Source organism: Saccharomyces mikatae, assembly GCF_947241705.1.
Source record: "Saccharomyces mikatae IFO 1815 strain IFO1815 genome assembly, chromosome: 15".
NCBI classification, from domain to species: domain Eukaryota; kingdom Fungi; phylum Ascomycota; class Saccharomycetes; order Saccharomycetales; family Saccharomycetaceae; genus Saccharomyces; species Saccharomyces mikatae.
In genome coordinates, this window is record NC_079270.1 from 334,552 (window position 1) to 350,283 (window position 15,732).

The window sequence follows — 15,732 nt, forward strand, 5'->3', positions numbered from 1 at the left end:
TGCCTGGAGCAAGAATCTTCCTCATCACCAAAATCATAGCTCATATGAGAATGGGGCAATCTTCTTCTTCCTTTCCTTGAGAAGTACTTTATACTTAATTGTATAACTGGGAGGATATATTCCTTTGCTCTTTTAAGCACATCTAGAAACCTGTTCTTATTCCAACTTTAAAAACTACTATCTATATAATAATAAGTACTTTTGAAATCCCAAATATCTAAGAGATAATTCCGCTTTCCATTTTAATATGAACTAACTCATAACTGTTCAATAAACCTCTCAAATGGCATAAGGATGCAATAACAACTAGAAAATGGAAAAGTTGATGAGAATGCCCCCAAATGTCAAATTTGCCGGGGCAAACCTTCTCAGGAAACCTCATTCCGTAAAGAACAGCGCCGATTATATATAAAACGCCTCCGAGTAACACCCAAAATAGCTGAATTTGTGTCCAAATTTCTGAAAAACTATAGCAGTAAAGACCACTAAAAATTGGAACGATTGAAGATAGCCCAAAACAAACAAATAGCCCAGCTCTATAGGGTCTCCACTCTCTTTTCCGAAACTTATCTTTTAGCGACACTATACTACACGCAACTCCAAAGCTGACAGTAATAAGCGCAAATAGACAAAACAAAGAAAATTTTTCGTAATAGCCATAGAATAAAATGCTGACCATAGATGTGACAATCAGTATGCAAATTCCAAGGTAATCTAGCTTGTTACCTAAGGTAGCAATTCTTAAGGAATGACTTTTTAGACAATGAAATGAGCTGCTCAGTATCAAACACGCAAATGCCCCCGAATAAAAGAGGTCAATTACCACATGATCTTTCCACGTAGTGGTTTCAAACACCTTGATAGTTGATTTATCTAGCAATAGAACAGTGAAAAACCCAAGAGCAGGGACTAAATGTGAATAAATATTGACACTTTCGTTATGTAGGTAAAACAAACTTTTGAAAGTCTCGATAAAACTACTAGTTTCCCTTACGTACCCATGTAGAATAAAGTCATTATCTCTTTGCCATTCTGGAATTTCATCCCAACTATACAGCCTCTTTAGCACTTTTTTTGCTTCTGCGACCTCTGCGGGATTTGCGGATGTCTTCCCGGCAGCTCTCTTCTTCAGTTCTTGCACACTCTTGGTCCTCTCTAATAAAGTTGACATTTGGAATGACTCTTTTCTAACATGCATCATAGTCAATGCCACAGAAAAATTTAATGCATTTGAGTCAAGGAACGCTGGCCTAAATACTACTTCTAATCAACTATTCCAAGAGATGTTGGATTTCCAAAAAAAAAAAGAGCTCAACAACGGAAGACCGCCTACTAACCCCGAGTTTCCATTTTTTAGCCTACTCAAAGTAAATAAGAAAACTTTGATACTTAATTTCTGGCCTAATCAAGCTAGTGCTACCCTAGAGGAAACAAGTTATTAGTACACTTTTTGTATTCTTGATGAATTGTCGCATTCCTTCAAAACCTTCAACATACAGTTGAATTTTTCTTTTTAAAATGCGGTTTCAAATTTGAGTCCGCTTTCTATGGAAAATATGAATGAAGCGAACGTGCTTGCAACTATTGTCAAATTTAAACTTGTAAAATGAGCATAGGACTACTGTAACCACCTTGGAAAGACATACGGTTGCAAGATTTGAACAAGCCATAAGTCTTTCCATACTTATCCTAGGATTTCTACCTCATTTGATGAATCAAGGATTCGAACTTCAGGAAGTTTTTCAGCATATATTGGCTTTTCTCTAATCTAATGCCCCAAGCCGTCATAAATAGCCATTTTAGTTTAAAGGTGCTTATCCGTACACATTGCAACTTTTACTCCTTTCTCTTTAACAGATCATAGCTACTGTTTGTTTTTTCTTCTTAAGATTTTTTTATACTCCAATTTATTATCTGCATTGCTACCAATAGTGTTTCAGTGAATCAGTTATATACTTCGAAAGGCAGATAACCCTTTCTTTTATAAGTGTTTATCAAAGCAGGATAACATAAGACAAGGATATTCTTCGAAGATTTATAGAAATCATGGAGAGTACAGTAGGAGACCTTTCCGAAAATATGCACGAGGATCAGGGGATTCAAAAAGTAATTTTACCCACTGATTTCAATAAATGCTCTAGAACTGACCTTGTGGTACTCATATCACGGATGTTAGTATCATTGATAGCAATCAATGAAAATTCCGTATCTAAGATACCTGAAAACCAAATTACTTTAACGCGATACCATTCCAAGATTCCACCTAACATATCAATTTTCAACTATTTTATACGACTGACTAAATTTTCCTCTCTAGAACATTGTGTGCTTATGACATCACTTTATTATATTGATTTGCTACAAACTGCGTATCCTGATTTCACGCTAAATTCATTGACAGCCCATAGGTTCTTATTAACAGCCACTACAATCGCAACAAAAGGTTTGTGTGATTCATTTTCTACTAATGCACATTATGCTAAGGTTGGGGGTGTACGATGTCATGAATTGAATATACTAGAGAACGATTTTTTAAAGAGAGTGAATTATAGAATTATTCCGAGGGATCATAACATTATGTTATGTAGTATAGAACAAAAACAGAAAAAATTTGTCATAGATAAAAACGCATTAGGGTCTTTTGATTTGGATTCTTATTCCTATACTGATCGTCCAAAAAGTGGATATAATGTCCTGGATAAATATTATCGAAGAATAGTTCAATTGGTGGGTTCCTTTAACGCTTCACCAGATAAGAGTAAGAAAATTGATTATGTTCTCCCGTCCAATATTGATAAGGACAATGAGAGCGGTCCTCAAATTAATGAACAAAGGGGATCATTGCCTAACCACTATTCACAGAAACGAAACTCTGAGGCAAAAGACGCAAATACATATCACAAGCGGTCAAAACCTGATTAAATATTCATCGTAAAGTTTTCTATATCAATCATTATCGAGCAAAATTACAGACCCTTTATCATACATAAATATATTCGTGTATATCTATAAAAATGTGTGTGTGTAATAAGCAATCGGCAGCATTCAACTTAACAAACAAATATTGTTAATATTTTGACGACGAAAGGATAATATCTTTTAATTGTCTCCTGGTAAATATAATATCACAACATCACGCTCTTCTTCTTTCAACAAGGATAGTAAAAACAAAAAAACAGAAAAGGAGTAGTATCAAGAACGCTAATGCACGTAACCTAATACGGTCCTTCGTGTGTCCCACCTATAATTTCACTCACTGTTAATTATTTTGAAAGATCGCTAAAAAAACTGTACTGTTTGAACTGTAACAATAATACATACTTCTACAGGTATTAAAAAAGACCTCTCATTAACAAAAGTATTTACCTCTAGTAAATAAATTTAGTTCGGAAGTCATATACATAATATTTGGTTAATAAAAAAATAAAAAAAACAAAAAAAAGTACAAAAATATTATTTTAACTAAAAAAAATTGAAAAAGTATCACGTGAGTTTTAATATTTATTATGTTGATAAATAATATTAGGCCATCGGAAAATTTTTCACTTGTTACATTGTTCATGTATTTTAAAGACAGATATGAGGAGCGAAGATTAAACAATCAAAAAGCACCAACTCCGTACGTTATGGCTTCTCAAAATCCAGATGTGCTTCTTTCTAAAGTAGTAAATGTGATCAGGGCTGCTTCTTCGTTAGCCGGTCAAGATGTGGACTTTTACAAAAATCTAGACAGGGAGTTTGGTAAAGTTTTGAAATCAAAGTCGGATAAGCTTGCGGATATGGCAAATGAAATCATACTTTCTATTGATGAGCATCACGAATCGTTTGAACTCAAAGATGAAGATATTTCTGGATTGTGGAATGACTTTGGAAATATAATGGATAACCTGTTAGAAATGTCAGACCATTCGTTGGATAAGCTAAATCGTGCAGTGACCTCAAAGCCTAACGGTGCTGATCTTCAGTATTTAGGCGACTTTTCAGAAAAGAACTTGTCTCCTGCGAAAAGAGTCGAAAAACCTCAGTTAAAGTTCAAAACTCCAATTGATAACAGTGAAAGTCATCCGTTCATACCTTTGCTTAAGGAAAAGCCAAATGCATTGAAGCCTCTTTCTGACAGTTTGAGGTTGATTGAAGAGGATGATAATACTCCCAGTCATTACCCCCACCCTTATGAGTATGAAATTGACCATCAAGAGTATGGCTCAAACATTCTTCAGATAAGGAAGGAGATTCCCTCTAAATCTTGGAATGATTCAGAACCAATTTGGATAGACACAATGCCAAAACTTGAGTCAATGTTGGAGGAACTGAAAAATGTACAAGAGATTGCTGTTGACCTTGAGCATCATGATTATAGGTCATACTATGGTATCGTTTGCCTTATGCAAATTAGCACAAGGGAAAAAGACTATTTAGTTGATACTCTAGAGCTTCGTGAAACCTTACATATTCTAAATGAAGTTTTTACGGACCCGTCAATTGTAAAAGTTTTTCACGGTGCCTTCATGGATATTATTTGGCTGCAACGAGATTTAGGCTTATATGTTGTTGGTCTGTTTGATACTTACCATGCATCCAAAGCGATCGGACTTCCCAGACATAGTCTTGCCTACCTGTTAGAGAATTTTGCTAATTTCAAAACTTCAAAAAAATATCAGCTGGCTGATTGGCGTATAAGACCACTTTCTAAACCCATGATCGCCTATGCCAGAGCAGATACGCATTTTTTACTGAATATATATGACCAGTTGAGAAACAAGCTTATTGAGTCAAACAAGTTAGCTGGTGTCCTTTATGAATCAAGAAATGTTGCCAAAAGACGGTTTGAATATTCAAAGTATAGACCACGGATACCTTCTTCTGAAGTTTATTCTCCAATCGAAAAGGAGGCTCCATGGAGAGTATTGATGTATCAGTACAACATAACGTCTGAGAAGGAAGAGTTAGTGAAAGACTTATATCAGTGGAGAGATGTTATAGCAAGAAGGGATGATGAATCACCAAGATTTGTTATGCCAAACCAGTTATTAGCTGCACTTGTCGCATATACACCTATTGACGTCATAGGTGTTATTTCATTGACAAATGGCATAACTGAGCATGTTCGCCAAAATGCGAAAGTACTAGTTAATTTGATAAAAAATTCGCTTAGACACATCAAGGACACCTACAAAGAAGATAGTCCAGTAACATTTTCTGAATCCATGACAAACGAAGTTTCCTTAGAAGCTATAACTATTCCTCAAATTCGTGATATTATGGAAAGGTTTTCAGTGTTATCCAACAGTAACGTTTCCAACTGTCGAGCCAAGAATGGTGCTACTCCTTCCATCCTCTTAGGTAGGATTTTACCGTTAGAAGAAAACGATATTGCATATAAAAATAATGGTTTGCCAAATAGAGTGAAGTTTGAAGATATTAGGGCTCGAGCTCAAAGTTTCAATTCCGCCTTATCAAACTTGGAGGACTGCATGTTAGAAGTAGAGAAACCTCACATTCTACCTACCAATGTGAAGAAGATTGAGAGGATAAATACGGAAGACGTACCTAAGCATTCAGCTACAATCGAAAATCCTGACGATATCGTTGTCTTGAAGAAGAAAAATATCCATAGAACACAGTCCATGAATGCGAAAGATACAATGGGGGAAAAAGCCATAGATTATTCTAAAATTCCGAATGTTCTATCTAGTAAGTCAGACCAAAATAGAAGGCAACAGAAAAAGAGAAGGTCTGATCCATTGTTTAACGATAGTGATGGACCGAGAGCAGCTAAAAAGAAGAGGCCTGCCACCAGAGGTAGAAATGTGTCTTTCAAAAGGTGATTTATGTAAACATACGTATTTTTTTATAAAATCTGTTATATTCTAATTAACTTCTCCTACATTCGTCAAATTAAATTTCTATGACATTTAAGTAAATCTCTTTGTACTCGCGCCCATGCCTTGTTTGTGATTCTGTATTATTCATTATCTTTTCAATCATGGAAAGCGCAAGTTTTCTGTAGTTACAAAGCGTAAGGTTATCCGGAAATTTATAGTTGAGTTTTCCAAAGATGACACTTCGCTCAAATATTGTGCGTGTTAAATATTTAGCGAGAATTATAGTTTGACATTATAAGACGTAATTGTTTATGTTACAGAAGTGGTGCTTCGAATGGACGGCATACGAAATTGTTACATTCAAATCTAGCTTCGCATAGAAAATGGCCATTGGCAAAAGGTTACTGGTAAATAAACCAGCAGAAGAATCATTTTATGCTTCTCCAATGTATGATTTCCTGTATCCATTTAGGCCGGTAGGAAACCAATGGCTACCAGAATACATCATTTTTGTATGTGCCGTCATTGTGAGGTGCACGATTGGACTTGGCCCATATTCTGGAAAAGGTAGTCCACCGCTTCACGGTGATTTTGAAGCTCAAAGACATTGGATGGAAATTACACAGCATTTACCACTTTCTAAATGGTACTGGTATGATTTGCAGTATTGGGGATTAGATTATCCACCATTAACAGCTTTTCACTCCTATCTTTTAGGTCTGATTGGATCGTTTTTTAATCCATCTTGGTTTGCTCTAGACAAGTCTCGTGGTTTTGAATCCCCCGATAATGGCTTGAAAACATATATGCGCTCTACTGTCATTATTAGTGACATATTATTCTACTTTCCAGCAGTGATATATTTTACCAAATGGCTCGGTAGATATCGAAACCAGTCGCCCATAGGGCAATCTATTGCAGCATCGGCAATTTTGTTCCAACCTTCATTAATGCTCATCGATCATGGGCATTTTCAATATAATTCAGTCATGCTTGGCCTTACCGCTTATGCCATAAATAACTTGTTGGATGAATATTATGCTATGGCAGCAATGTGTTTTGTACTATCTATTTGCTTCAAACAGATGGCATTGTATTATGCGCCAATTTTTTTTGCTTATCTGTTGAGCCGATCATTGCTATTCCCCAAATTTAACATAGCGCGGTTAACAGTTATTTCGTTTGCAACACTGGCAACTTTTGCTTTAATGCTTGCACCACTGTATTTCTTGGGAGGAGGATTAAAGAACATTTACCAATGCATTCACAGGATATTCCCTTTTGCCAGAGGCATCTTCGAAGATAAGGTCGCAAATTTCTGGTGTGTTACAAATGTATTCGTTAAATATAAGGAAAGGTTTAGCGTACAACAACTTCAACTTTACTCATTGGTTGCCACCGTAATTGGTTTCTTGCCAGCCATGGTAATGACATTGCTACATCCAAAGAAGCACCTTCTTCCATACGTGTTAATCGCATGTTCTATGTCCTTCTTTCTTTTTAGTTTTCAGGTGCATGAGAAAACTATACTAGTTCCTCTTTTACCCATCACACTACTTTACTCTTCTACTGATTGGAATGTTCTATCTCTAGTGAGTTGGATAAACAATGTCGCTTTATTCACTTTATGGCCGCTGTTAAAAAGGGATGGTCTTCACTTGCAGTATGCTGTATCTTTTTTACTAAGCAATTGGTTGATTGGAAACTTCAGTTTCATTACACCCAGGTTCTTACCAAAATCCTTAACTCCTGGACCTTCTATTAGCAGCATTAATAGCGATTATAGAAGAAGAAGTTTACTACCCTATAATGTGGTTTGGAAAAGTTTTATCATAGGGACATATATCGCTATGGGTTTGTATCATTTCTTAGATCTCTTCGTAGCACCTCCATCAAAATACCCCGACTTGTGGGTGTTGTTAAACTGTACTGTCGGGTTCACTTGCTTCAGTATATTTTGGGTATGGTCTTATTACAAGATATTTACTTCCGGTAGCAAATCGATGAAGGACTTGTAAGCCCATTTCAACTTATATGTGTGTATATATTTATGCAGATAACTTCACAGTATTAGTTGGAGGTAGTATGATATGAAAGATTTGTGCTAATACTAAAGATAATCTCTAATCACACTAGTATTTTAGTAGTTATTCTGTAGTTGAGTTACATGCATCATAGATGATAGAAAAGCAAACACTACATTAAAATGGTTATTACCTTTATCAGCTCATCGGCTTACTCTCTCTTTTTTGGACAGCCGTAGTTCGCGTCTTCAGAGCAATGGCGGATCCCTGAAGGGCGGTTACTGATAACAAACGCTAACAAATGTATGGTACCAGATAAAGATTTTTAATTTGTCTGAACTCTGTAATAATCACATAGCACTATAGTATACAGAGTTCAAATTACCAATTTGTCCAAATACTCGGCAGCAGTAAACATGAAATTCTCTACCATCTTACCTATACTTTGGGCAAGTTGTAATCTATGTATGATTATCCCTGAATTCGACGAAATAGTTCGCTTCACTCAAATTACTGATGATTCTCGAAATACAAAGTCTCTAAAAAACTTGAGACAACAATATTCGGGGGGGTTTCTTATGGGAGGGCTAGATAACACTCACAAAACAGAGTTGATTCCTTATCGGTATATTGTAGTCTTCAATGAGGATATTTCTATCAAGTCTATTGAATCCCATAGAAAGATGGTACAAGAGGCACACAGTGTCTCTGTAAGCAAGCTTGCAGAAGATGACGTATTTTTGGAAGTGGTCTCCTCTTCAATAGCACCTGATTTGCAACTTGGAGGTATTGATAGCTCTTTTGATATAAACGGTTTATTTCGAGGTTATGCAGGCTATTTCACAGACGAAATCCTTAATTTAGTTTCGCAAGATCCACTCATCAAGTTCATCGAGCAGGAAAGTACGGTAAGATTATCTAACACATCGATGCAGAAAGACGCTCCCTGGGGATTACACAGAATTTCTCACAGAGAGAAAGCAAAATATGGCCAAGATTTGGAATATTTATATGAAGATGCGGCTGGAAGAGGAGTTACATCGTATGTACTTGATACGGGAATTGATACGGAGCACGAGGATTTTGAAGGGCGTGCTGTATGGGGAGCCGTCATACCGGGGAACGACGAGGCATCTGATTTGAATGGCCATGGGACCCATTGTGCAGGGATTATTGGCTCGAAGCATTACGGTGTAGCCAAAAATACGAAATTGGTAGCGGTTAAAGTTCTTCGTTCAAATGGAGAAGGGACGGTTTCAGATGTAATTAAAGGTATAGAGTATGTGGCTAGGGAACATATAGAATCCTCGAGGAAAAAGAGTAAGGAATTCAAAGGATCGACTGCTAACCTCTCTTTAGGAAGTAGTAAATCATTAGCAATGGAAATGGCTGTAGATGCAGCTGTAGATAGTGGTGTTCATTTTGCCATTGCAGCAGGGAATGAAAATGAAGATGCTTGTCTTAGCTCGCCAGCAGGTGCTCAAAAAAGCATTACTGTAGGTGCTTCGACATTCAGTGATGATAGAGCATTCTTTTCTAACTGGGGCACATGTGTCGATGTGTTTGCCCCAGGCATAAATATCATGTCCACCTATATTGGTTCAAGAAATGCAACTTTAAGTTTATCAGGTACTTCAATGGCGGCACCACATGTTGCTGGTATGTTAAGTTACTTTTTGTCATTGCAACCTGCACCAGACAGTGAGTACTTTGATAACGCCCTTTCACCTCAAGAATTGAAAGAAAAGGTTTTGAAATTCAGTACGCATGGAGTACTAGGTGATATCGGTGACAATACTCCCAACAGACTAATATACAATGGGGGCGGTAAAATATTAGATGACCTTTGGTAAGTTTCGATCTTGAATTATGGTTATGTAGAAGGCTTATGGCAAGTGTTTTTCTTTTTGGATGCAGGCCTGCATAGATTTAAGTACAATACATAAAATCACCAATCTATTTTGTGGATGCCTAGAAATAAGTTGGAGTTTCAAATATATACATATTTAAACGAACAATAACGATAAAGCTTTGTTCACAACAGAGGTTGACGTGGCGTATGGTCTCATTGTGATCTTGTATTAGCGGCATATAGAATAGGGTTTGAGAAGGTTAGAAAACACGGAAGTTACATCGAGTATCCTTGAAAACATCCTCTAAGCGACGAACTTGAGTTGCGCAGACTACTGAAACTCATTAATGAGTGTATAATTACTTCTACTTTTCACCGTTACAGTCAACCTAAATAAACTATTTGACATTTTCCTTTATAGAGTCATCTCAAATTATTACTTCTATTTGAATTTCCCCTCCAGCAGAAATTGAACTCGCACGTTTGTCATCTCAGCTCGGTATACCCCAATTATGACCTTACCTTTTACTGTATTGATTACACGTATCAGTACCTTAAAAGGAAAACGTGAAAAAATGAAAAAAATTACATGCGATGCGATGATCCTCGGGAAGAAAAAATTTTAAGATGCTAATTATACAACAGTAGCACAATCTTTCTGTGATTTGAGTTGGAAGCGAAGTAATCACGGCAACTATAACCCATTATTGTAAGCGTTCCAAATACATTCAACATGCGTCAAAAGAGAGCTAAGTCATATAGAAAACAACTTCTTGTTTACAGTCACACATTTAAGTTCCGTGAGCCGTATCAGGTTTTAGTTGATAATCAACTTGTTTTGGAATGCAATGGATCTAATTTTAATCTACCGAGTGGGTTGAAAAGAACCTTGCAAGCAGATGTAAAGGTTATGATCACACAGTGTTGTATACAAGCGTTATACGAAACTAGAAATGAAGGCGCAATTGATTTGGCAAAACAATTTGAAAGACGTCGTTGTAATCACTCTTTCAAAGATCCAAAATCGCCCGCAGATTGTATCGAAAGCGTTGTTGACATCAATGGTGCAAATAAACATAGATATGTGGTTGCTTCCCAGGACATAGGTTTGAGAAGGAAGCTGAGGAATGTCCCAGGTGTTCCGTTAATCCATTTAACCAGGTCCGTTATGGTTATGGAACCACTTAGTACGGCAAGTGCTAAGGCAAGCAAGATGACCGAAGAACGAAAATTGTATAAAGGTCTCAATGACCCTAATGTTGATAAAGTTCAAGAAATTAGTGAGGGATCAGGCAAGGAATCCGTCACCAAAAAAAGAAAATTTGGCCCAAAGGCTCCTAATCCTTTAAGTGTAAAGAAGAAGAAGAAGGCTTACTCAACAAGTGATGAAGCAAGAGGCAAAGAAGATACTTCTAAGGAAAAGAAAAGAAGAAGAAGAAAACATGGAAGCCACACCAACTCTATCACAAACAGGACAACAGCCGCCTAATGATATTCTTCCCAGATTAGCTGATGGTTAAGTTTTAAGTAAAGTCACCCATTCCTTCACTCTTATTGCTGAATGGCACAGAAGTATTTAAAGTTTATAAGTACGATAATATTAAGTAAACCATTGATAAATTAAGCCTCTACGAAATGAACGATCAATAGGTGACTACGGGGAAATCCTCTTCCGGAACTTGACAGTTTCCATATATAGAATGATCTACCCATTCAGGAGCAACGATCCTAGGTATTTTAGGTATAGTGTCAAGAGCCTTTACTTGCTCTTTAATTTGTTCGTTTACCTCCTTTATGCAATCTTTCCTCCAAGTAGGATCGCCATATGGTATGATGACTAAGTTACAAAGAGACTGTCGATCTGTTATTTTGCCACCAAACAATCTAATCTTCATTTCTAAAGTCTTCTCATATTTCATACCAATTTTTCTGGGAGGTATGTATACTATTCTATTGGAAAACAGAAACAATGGAAAAACCTGGACCTCAGCATCTCTCTCGACTTCCTCTGGCGGTGGTAGATTATGCTGTGATTTATACAATAACGACAGTTTAGTTTCCGAAATATCATTCTCAAAACTATCACCTAAGCAATCCACCCTTTTTTCGGCAACTGCTCTCATTTTTTGAGAAACGTTAAAACAATAGCACGGTTCAATCGGAATGAGCTTCTTATATGCTACGCAATCAATCACCCAACTGGGGTGCAGTATATCGTATCCTCGATTTATTAAAGCTCTACATTCTGTAGTATTTTTACAGCTAATTAGACGAACGTCACCAATGTAATGACGTTTCAAAATTATATTATATATCAGTCTACCACCATGTCTCACAATAGCATTTTCAAGCTCCCCTCGTGTGATTCGTACCTCAGATGCATTGGTAACGTAGTCAGAGAGAACATAAAAATATAATCCAGCAAATATAATTGAAGTTGGGATTTGTTCCGTTTTCTGGTCAAAAGTGTTCGAAGTTAGTACTTCCCTTCTCTTTTTGCGTACTAGTTTAAGATGAGATTTTTCAGCTTGGTAGCTAGGATTAAATCTGGCCGACCTACTGTCATATAATTCATTAAGTGTAAAACAATCTGTCCAGTCTTTATCAAATCGTATTCTTTTACAATAGCCACCGTACAAAGTACAACTGGTAGCATACTTCTGCATATTAGTTTCCGTGTTATCTAAAGAGCGCGATTTTATTTCTAGAACAATGGATTCATTAGGTTCAATCCACTCGGCAGGTATTTTGGAGCCAAACTCAAAAATGGAAGCAGGAGGAGCGACTTCGGACGTTTTTTTCCAGCATCCTCTAGTTTTACGATCAATTTCTTTAAATTCTTCTTGAGATATACCGTTGGCAACAGAACAAAATGAAAGGATTTTTTTTACTTTCTTTTGTGAGTATAGTATGTTTTCATTTTTTGAATTGTTTGCGATTCCAGACGAAACTTCCTGATCCCTTTTATCCATTTCTTTTTCATTTAGGAGTAGTAGTCCTAACATAAAGGAATCTTTTTTACCAGGGTCCCTGCCTATTATTACTAAATCCAAATTCTCTCCAAATTCTTCTAAATACTCAGGTTTCACCTTGATCCAGTTGTTGTTTCGGCTGGCAACATTATAACTCGAATTGTAATACTTTAGAACAACTCCTTCCGAACCCAATGAGATGGCAACTTCCAAAGATTTTTTTATTGACTCTACATTATAACATCTAGAAGTGCGTACCATCTCTACAACATTTTTCACAGGTGTCAAGATGCTCTCTAAGTATTCCTTTCTTTGATGAAGAGGCAACGGCGTCAAAGAAGTACCATTAAGGTATAAGAGATCAAACACCACATATAGGGGGTGGAAATCAACGTTGTTTATACTATTAAAAGACAACGCATCTTTTGCACTTCCTTTAACAAGACCGAATGGGAGAATTACTTTTCTCCTTGCATCAAAAGTAACCATTTCACCATCCAAAACGCATTCTCTAACATTATCTGTAAAGTCTAAATGATGTGAAATAGTTCCTGATGACAAACTTGCTCCATACAAATAAGTATAGTCGATTCCTCGTCTACTATAAAATCGTACGGATTTTCCATAATTCATATAATGAACTTGAATTCGTTCGCCATCCATTTTTTCTTCCACTAAAAAATCGTTGTGTAATGCACGGCATATTTTCTCATATGGAAGATTCACTTTCTTGGCTAATTGAGGTGCGAATGCAAAGCCAACCTTTATGGTTAAATCGTCATTTTTTAGACGAACTCTTGGGTCATAAAGTTTTGAAGCTACTACTTTCAAATCAGATACCACACTAAGATAGTCTTGGGCATCAGGATGCCAACAGCTTAGAAATTTGTGCTCCTGACCCCCTATCACTCTACTTTTGAGCAAAATATCAAAGAAATATTTTAACTCAACAAAGCTCATACTTTCCAAGCAGTGTAGAAAAGGACTTGACTTGACAAGGTTTTTGAATCCTCTTCCAGAAGTGCTCCTATCTTTACTTAATTCATCTAGAGTGCTATTGATACCATCAATTGTAATCGCTTTTCCATTTGGTTCACTCCTTCTTTTGGCAATTTCTTCCACGAGAAGGGAAGAAAGATTTTTGCCTTTACCTACACGCTGTTTCCAATCTTTCAGTCTTCCCTCTGTTGCAGAATTTTTGGGCAACTTCAAGTAAGAGCATATAGTTCTTATGAGTACGTAATCCTTGATATTATAAATTCGTCTATCGCGATAGGGAAGGGCAAGGATTAATGCTGGATATATATTGTTTCCCACTGTTTTCCTCCACATTTCAACAAAATTCGATAATACTTCGTAATACTTGAACGATCTTGATTTACCGGTTCCAATGGTTCCTTTAACCTGAACTTCATCAATTTTCGAAAATAGCTCCTCACAAAGCCATTTAAAATCTGGACTAGGTGCAAAATTTTGGGGTTCAGGTACGGAATCTAGTGTTGATACCATGTTTTAACAAGATGGGATTCTATTTCCTCTGCTTACTTTTGCATTATCAATATTTATGTTTTCATGTTTATCAATTTGGAACCCTTTTTTGTAGTTTGGTTTTTTTAGATATACATAAAATATTGACAAAAGGTAAAAAAAAAGGAATTAAAAAAAAGAACTATTAATGCAGGTGTTACGCTAGTTAAATACGTACGAAAATAGTGAGGTCGATTCACTCTCCCAGGACTTATGCGAGTTTATCATCACATTATTACATGTAAAGGGTACATAGATATTAAAGACAGAATTTCACTTTCCAATCACCTATCAGATTAAATTACCTAAAGAGTCATAACTCACAGGCTCTTTATTCTCTTCTAAATCATTTTCTTCATCTTCTGATTCCTCCGATAAAGATTTTCGACTGTTTATACTATCGATACAGATAGCATTACCTAGTGAGTCATATTCAACACATTGTTTATCACCTTCGGATTCAGATTCTCCCGAACTTCCTCCACTTTCCGATTCGTCTGATTGCCATCCGCCACCTCTTCTATTTATATTACCCATCATCCATATATCTTCTTCTTTAGCTTGGGATTTCCGTTCTTGAGTTTCCTTTTCTAATTTCTGTAGCCATTCCTCTTCAGCCCTCTTTACAGAGTCAGCATCAGTGCACTGTTGATAAATTTCAAGCAATTCTTTGTTCAACTCTAAAAACCCCATTCCCCATGAGAAATGCGACAGCAATTCACTTGCCCAATCCATTCTCCCAACAATAGCAAAACAAGCTGCTAATGCCTCTACACAGTTAAGTCTCCATGGTCTCCCATAGTTGACTTGATTAGCAGCCACCAAATACGGCAGCAGCCTTTCATGTTTACCGCCAATTTTATTGAAAGGTACTTCCTCTAATCGGGCCCAAGAACATTCTACTACTGAGGCACCATGCTGCTCGACAACTTCTAGATCATCGGGGCAAACAACGCCCTTGCCGTTTGGTGAAACAACAATACCTTGAAATTTCTGTCCCACTCTCAATGATTTGATCAAACCCAATCTTTCAAGTTTTTTACCGCTGCACCTTTTTGGATCACAATGGTCAAAATCCCACATAGCCAACTTAACAGGGAACTTGACCTTATCTGAGTTTTCGTACTTCATTTCCATGCGCCTGTGATTTTGTCTTGAACTGTGCCCATTAGCGCCTCTCTGTGGTCTTCCATTTTTGGGTTCGTGCGCCTTATTCTTACCTTTTCCCATTATTTTCAGTATTTGTAAAAATTCAATATTAGAAAGCCTTTACACGTACACATATATAACTGTTTGATAAACTGGTGCCAGCAGCGATCTACGAGTAAAAATTTTTTTACGTAGTTTCTCATCACATAATATCCTCTAGTTTTGTCCGAAAATGAACGGTCTTACCTAAAAAAAGAAAAAATCAACTGCACAACACCTGTATAGGTGCATCGCAATAATATCAAAAAGTAACGATAAAACTACTAGTAATATTCACTCTAAAAAAGCTACATTTATATCTACATAACATGTGTTGCCAACAA

At 36.6% G+C, this 15,732-nt stretch overlaps 8 protein-coding genes across 8 annotated transcripts; 5 read left to right on the forward strand and 3 right to left on the reverse strand.

Moving 5' to 3' along the window:
- Window positions 1–217: 217 nt before the first annotated feature.
- Window positions 218–1,171, reverse strand: IZH2 (PAQR-type receptor; the record flags this gene model as incomplete). The annotated part of the gene is made up of 1 exon (XM_056225639.1): window positions 218–1,171. The coding sequence occupies one exon, from the start codon at window positions 1,169–1,171 to the stop codon at window positions 218–220; it is 954 nt and encodes a 317-aa protein (XP_056079438.1).
- An 875-nt stretch (window positions 1,172–2,046) lies between these two features.
- PHO80 (Pho80p) lies at window positions 2,047–2,922 on the forward strand (the record flags this gene model as incomplete). The annotated part of the gene is made up of 1 exon (XM_056225640.1): window positions 2,047–2,922. The coding sequence occupies one exon, from the start codon at window positions 2,047–2,049 to the stop codon at window positions 2,920–2,922; it is 876 nt and encodes a 291-aa protein (XP_056079439.1).
- Window positions 2,923–3,626: 704 nt separating this feature from the next.
- On the forward strand, window positions 3,627–5,828 carry RRP6 (exosome nuclease subunit RRP6; the record flags this gene model as incomplete). Its single annotated transcript, XM_056225642.1, has 1 exon — window positions 3,627–5,828. The coding sequence occupies one exon, from the start codon at window positions 3,627–3,629 to the stop codon at window positions 5,826–5,828; it is 2,202 nt and encodes a 733-aa protein (XP_056079440.1).
- A 380-nt stretch (window positions 5,829–6,208) lies between these two features.
- Window positions 6,209–7,843, forward strand: ALG6 (dolichyl-P-Glc:Man(9)GlcNAc(2)-PP-dolichol alpha-1,3-glucosyltransferase; the record flags this gene model as incomplete). Its single annotated transcript, XM_056225643.1, has 1 exon — window positions 6,209–7,843. The coding sequence occupies one exon, from the start codon at window positions 6,209–6,211 to the stop codon at window positions 7,841–7,843; it is 1,635 nt and encodes a 544-aa protein (XP_056079441.1).
- Window positions 7,844–8,265: 422 nt separating this feature from the next.
- YSP3 (putative subtilisin-like protease YSP3) lies at window positions 8,266–9,702 on the forward strand (the record flags this gene model as incomplete). Its single annotated transcript, XM_056225644.1, has 1 exon — window positions 8,266–9,702. The coding sequence occupies one exon, from the start codon at window positions 8,266–8,268 to the stop codon at window positions 9,700–9,702; it is 1,437 nt and encodes a 478-aa protein (XP_056079442.1).
- Window positions 9,703–10,434: 732 nt separating this feature from the next.
- UTP23 (rRNA-binding ribosome biosynthesis protein UTP23) lies at window positions 10,435–11,190 on the forward strand (the record flags this gene model as incomplete). The annotated part of the gene is made up of 1 exon (XM_056225645.1): window positions 10,435–11,190. The coding sequence occupies one exon, from the start codon at window positions 10,435–10,437 to the stop codon at window positions 11,188–11,190; it is 756 nt and encodes a 251-aa protein (XP_056079443.1).
- Window positions 11,191–11,344: 154 nt separating this feature from the next.
- On the reverse strand, window positions 11,345–14,182 carry DNL4 (DNA ligase (ATP) DNL4; the record flags this gene model as incomplete). Its single annotated transcript, XM_056225646.1, has 1 exon — window positions 11,345–14,182. The coding sequence occupies one exon, from the start codon at window positions 14,180–14,182 to the stop codon at window positions 11,345–11,347; it is 2,838 nt and encodes a 945-aa protein (XP_056079444.1).
- A 309-nt stretch (window positions 14,183–14,491) lies between these two features.
- On the reverse strand, window positions 14,492–15,430 carry TSR3 (ribosome biogenesis protein TSR3; the record flags this gene model as incomplete). The annotated part of the gene is made up of 1 exon (XM_056225647.1): window positions 14,492–15,430. The coding sequence occupies one exon, from the start codon at window positions 15,428–15,430 to the stop codon at window positions 14,492–14,494; it is 939 nt and encodes a 312-aa protein (XP_056079445.1).
- Window positions 15,431–15,732: the final 302 nt, after the last annotated feature.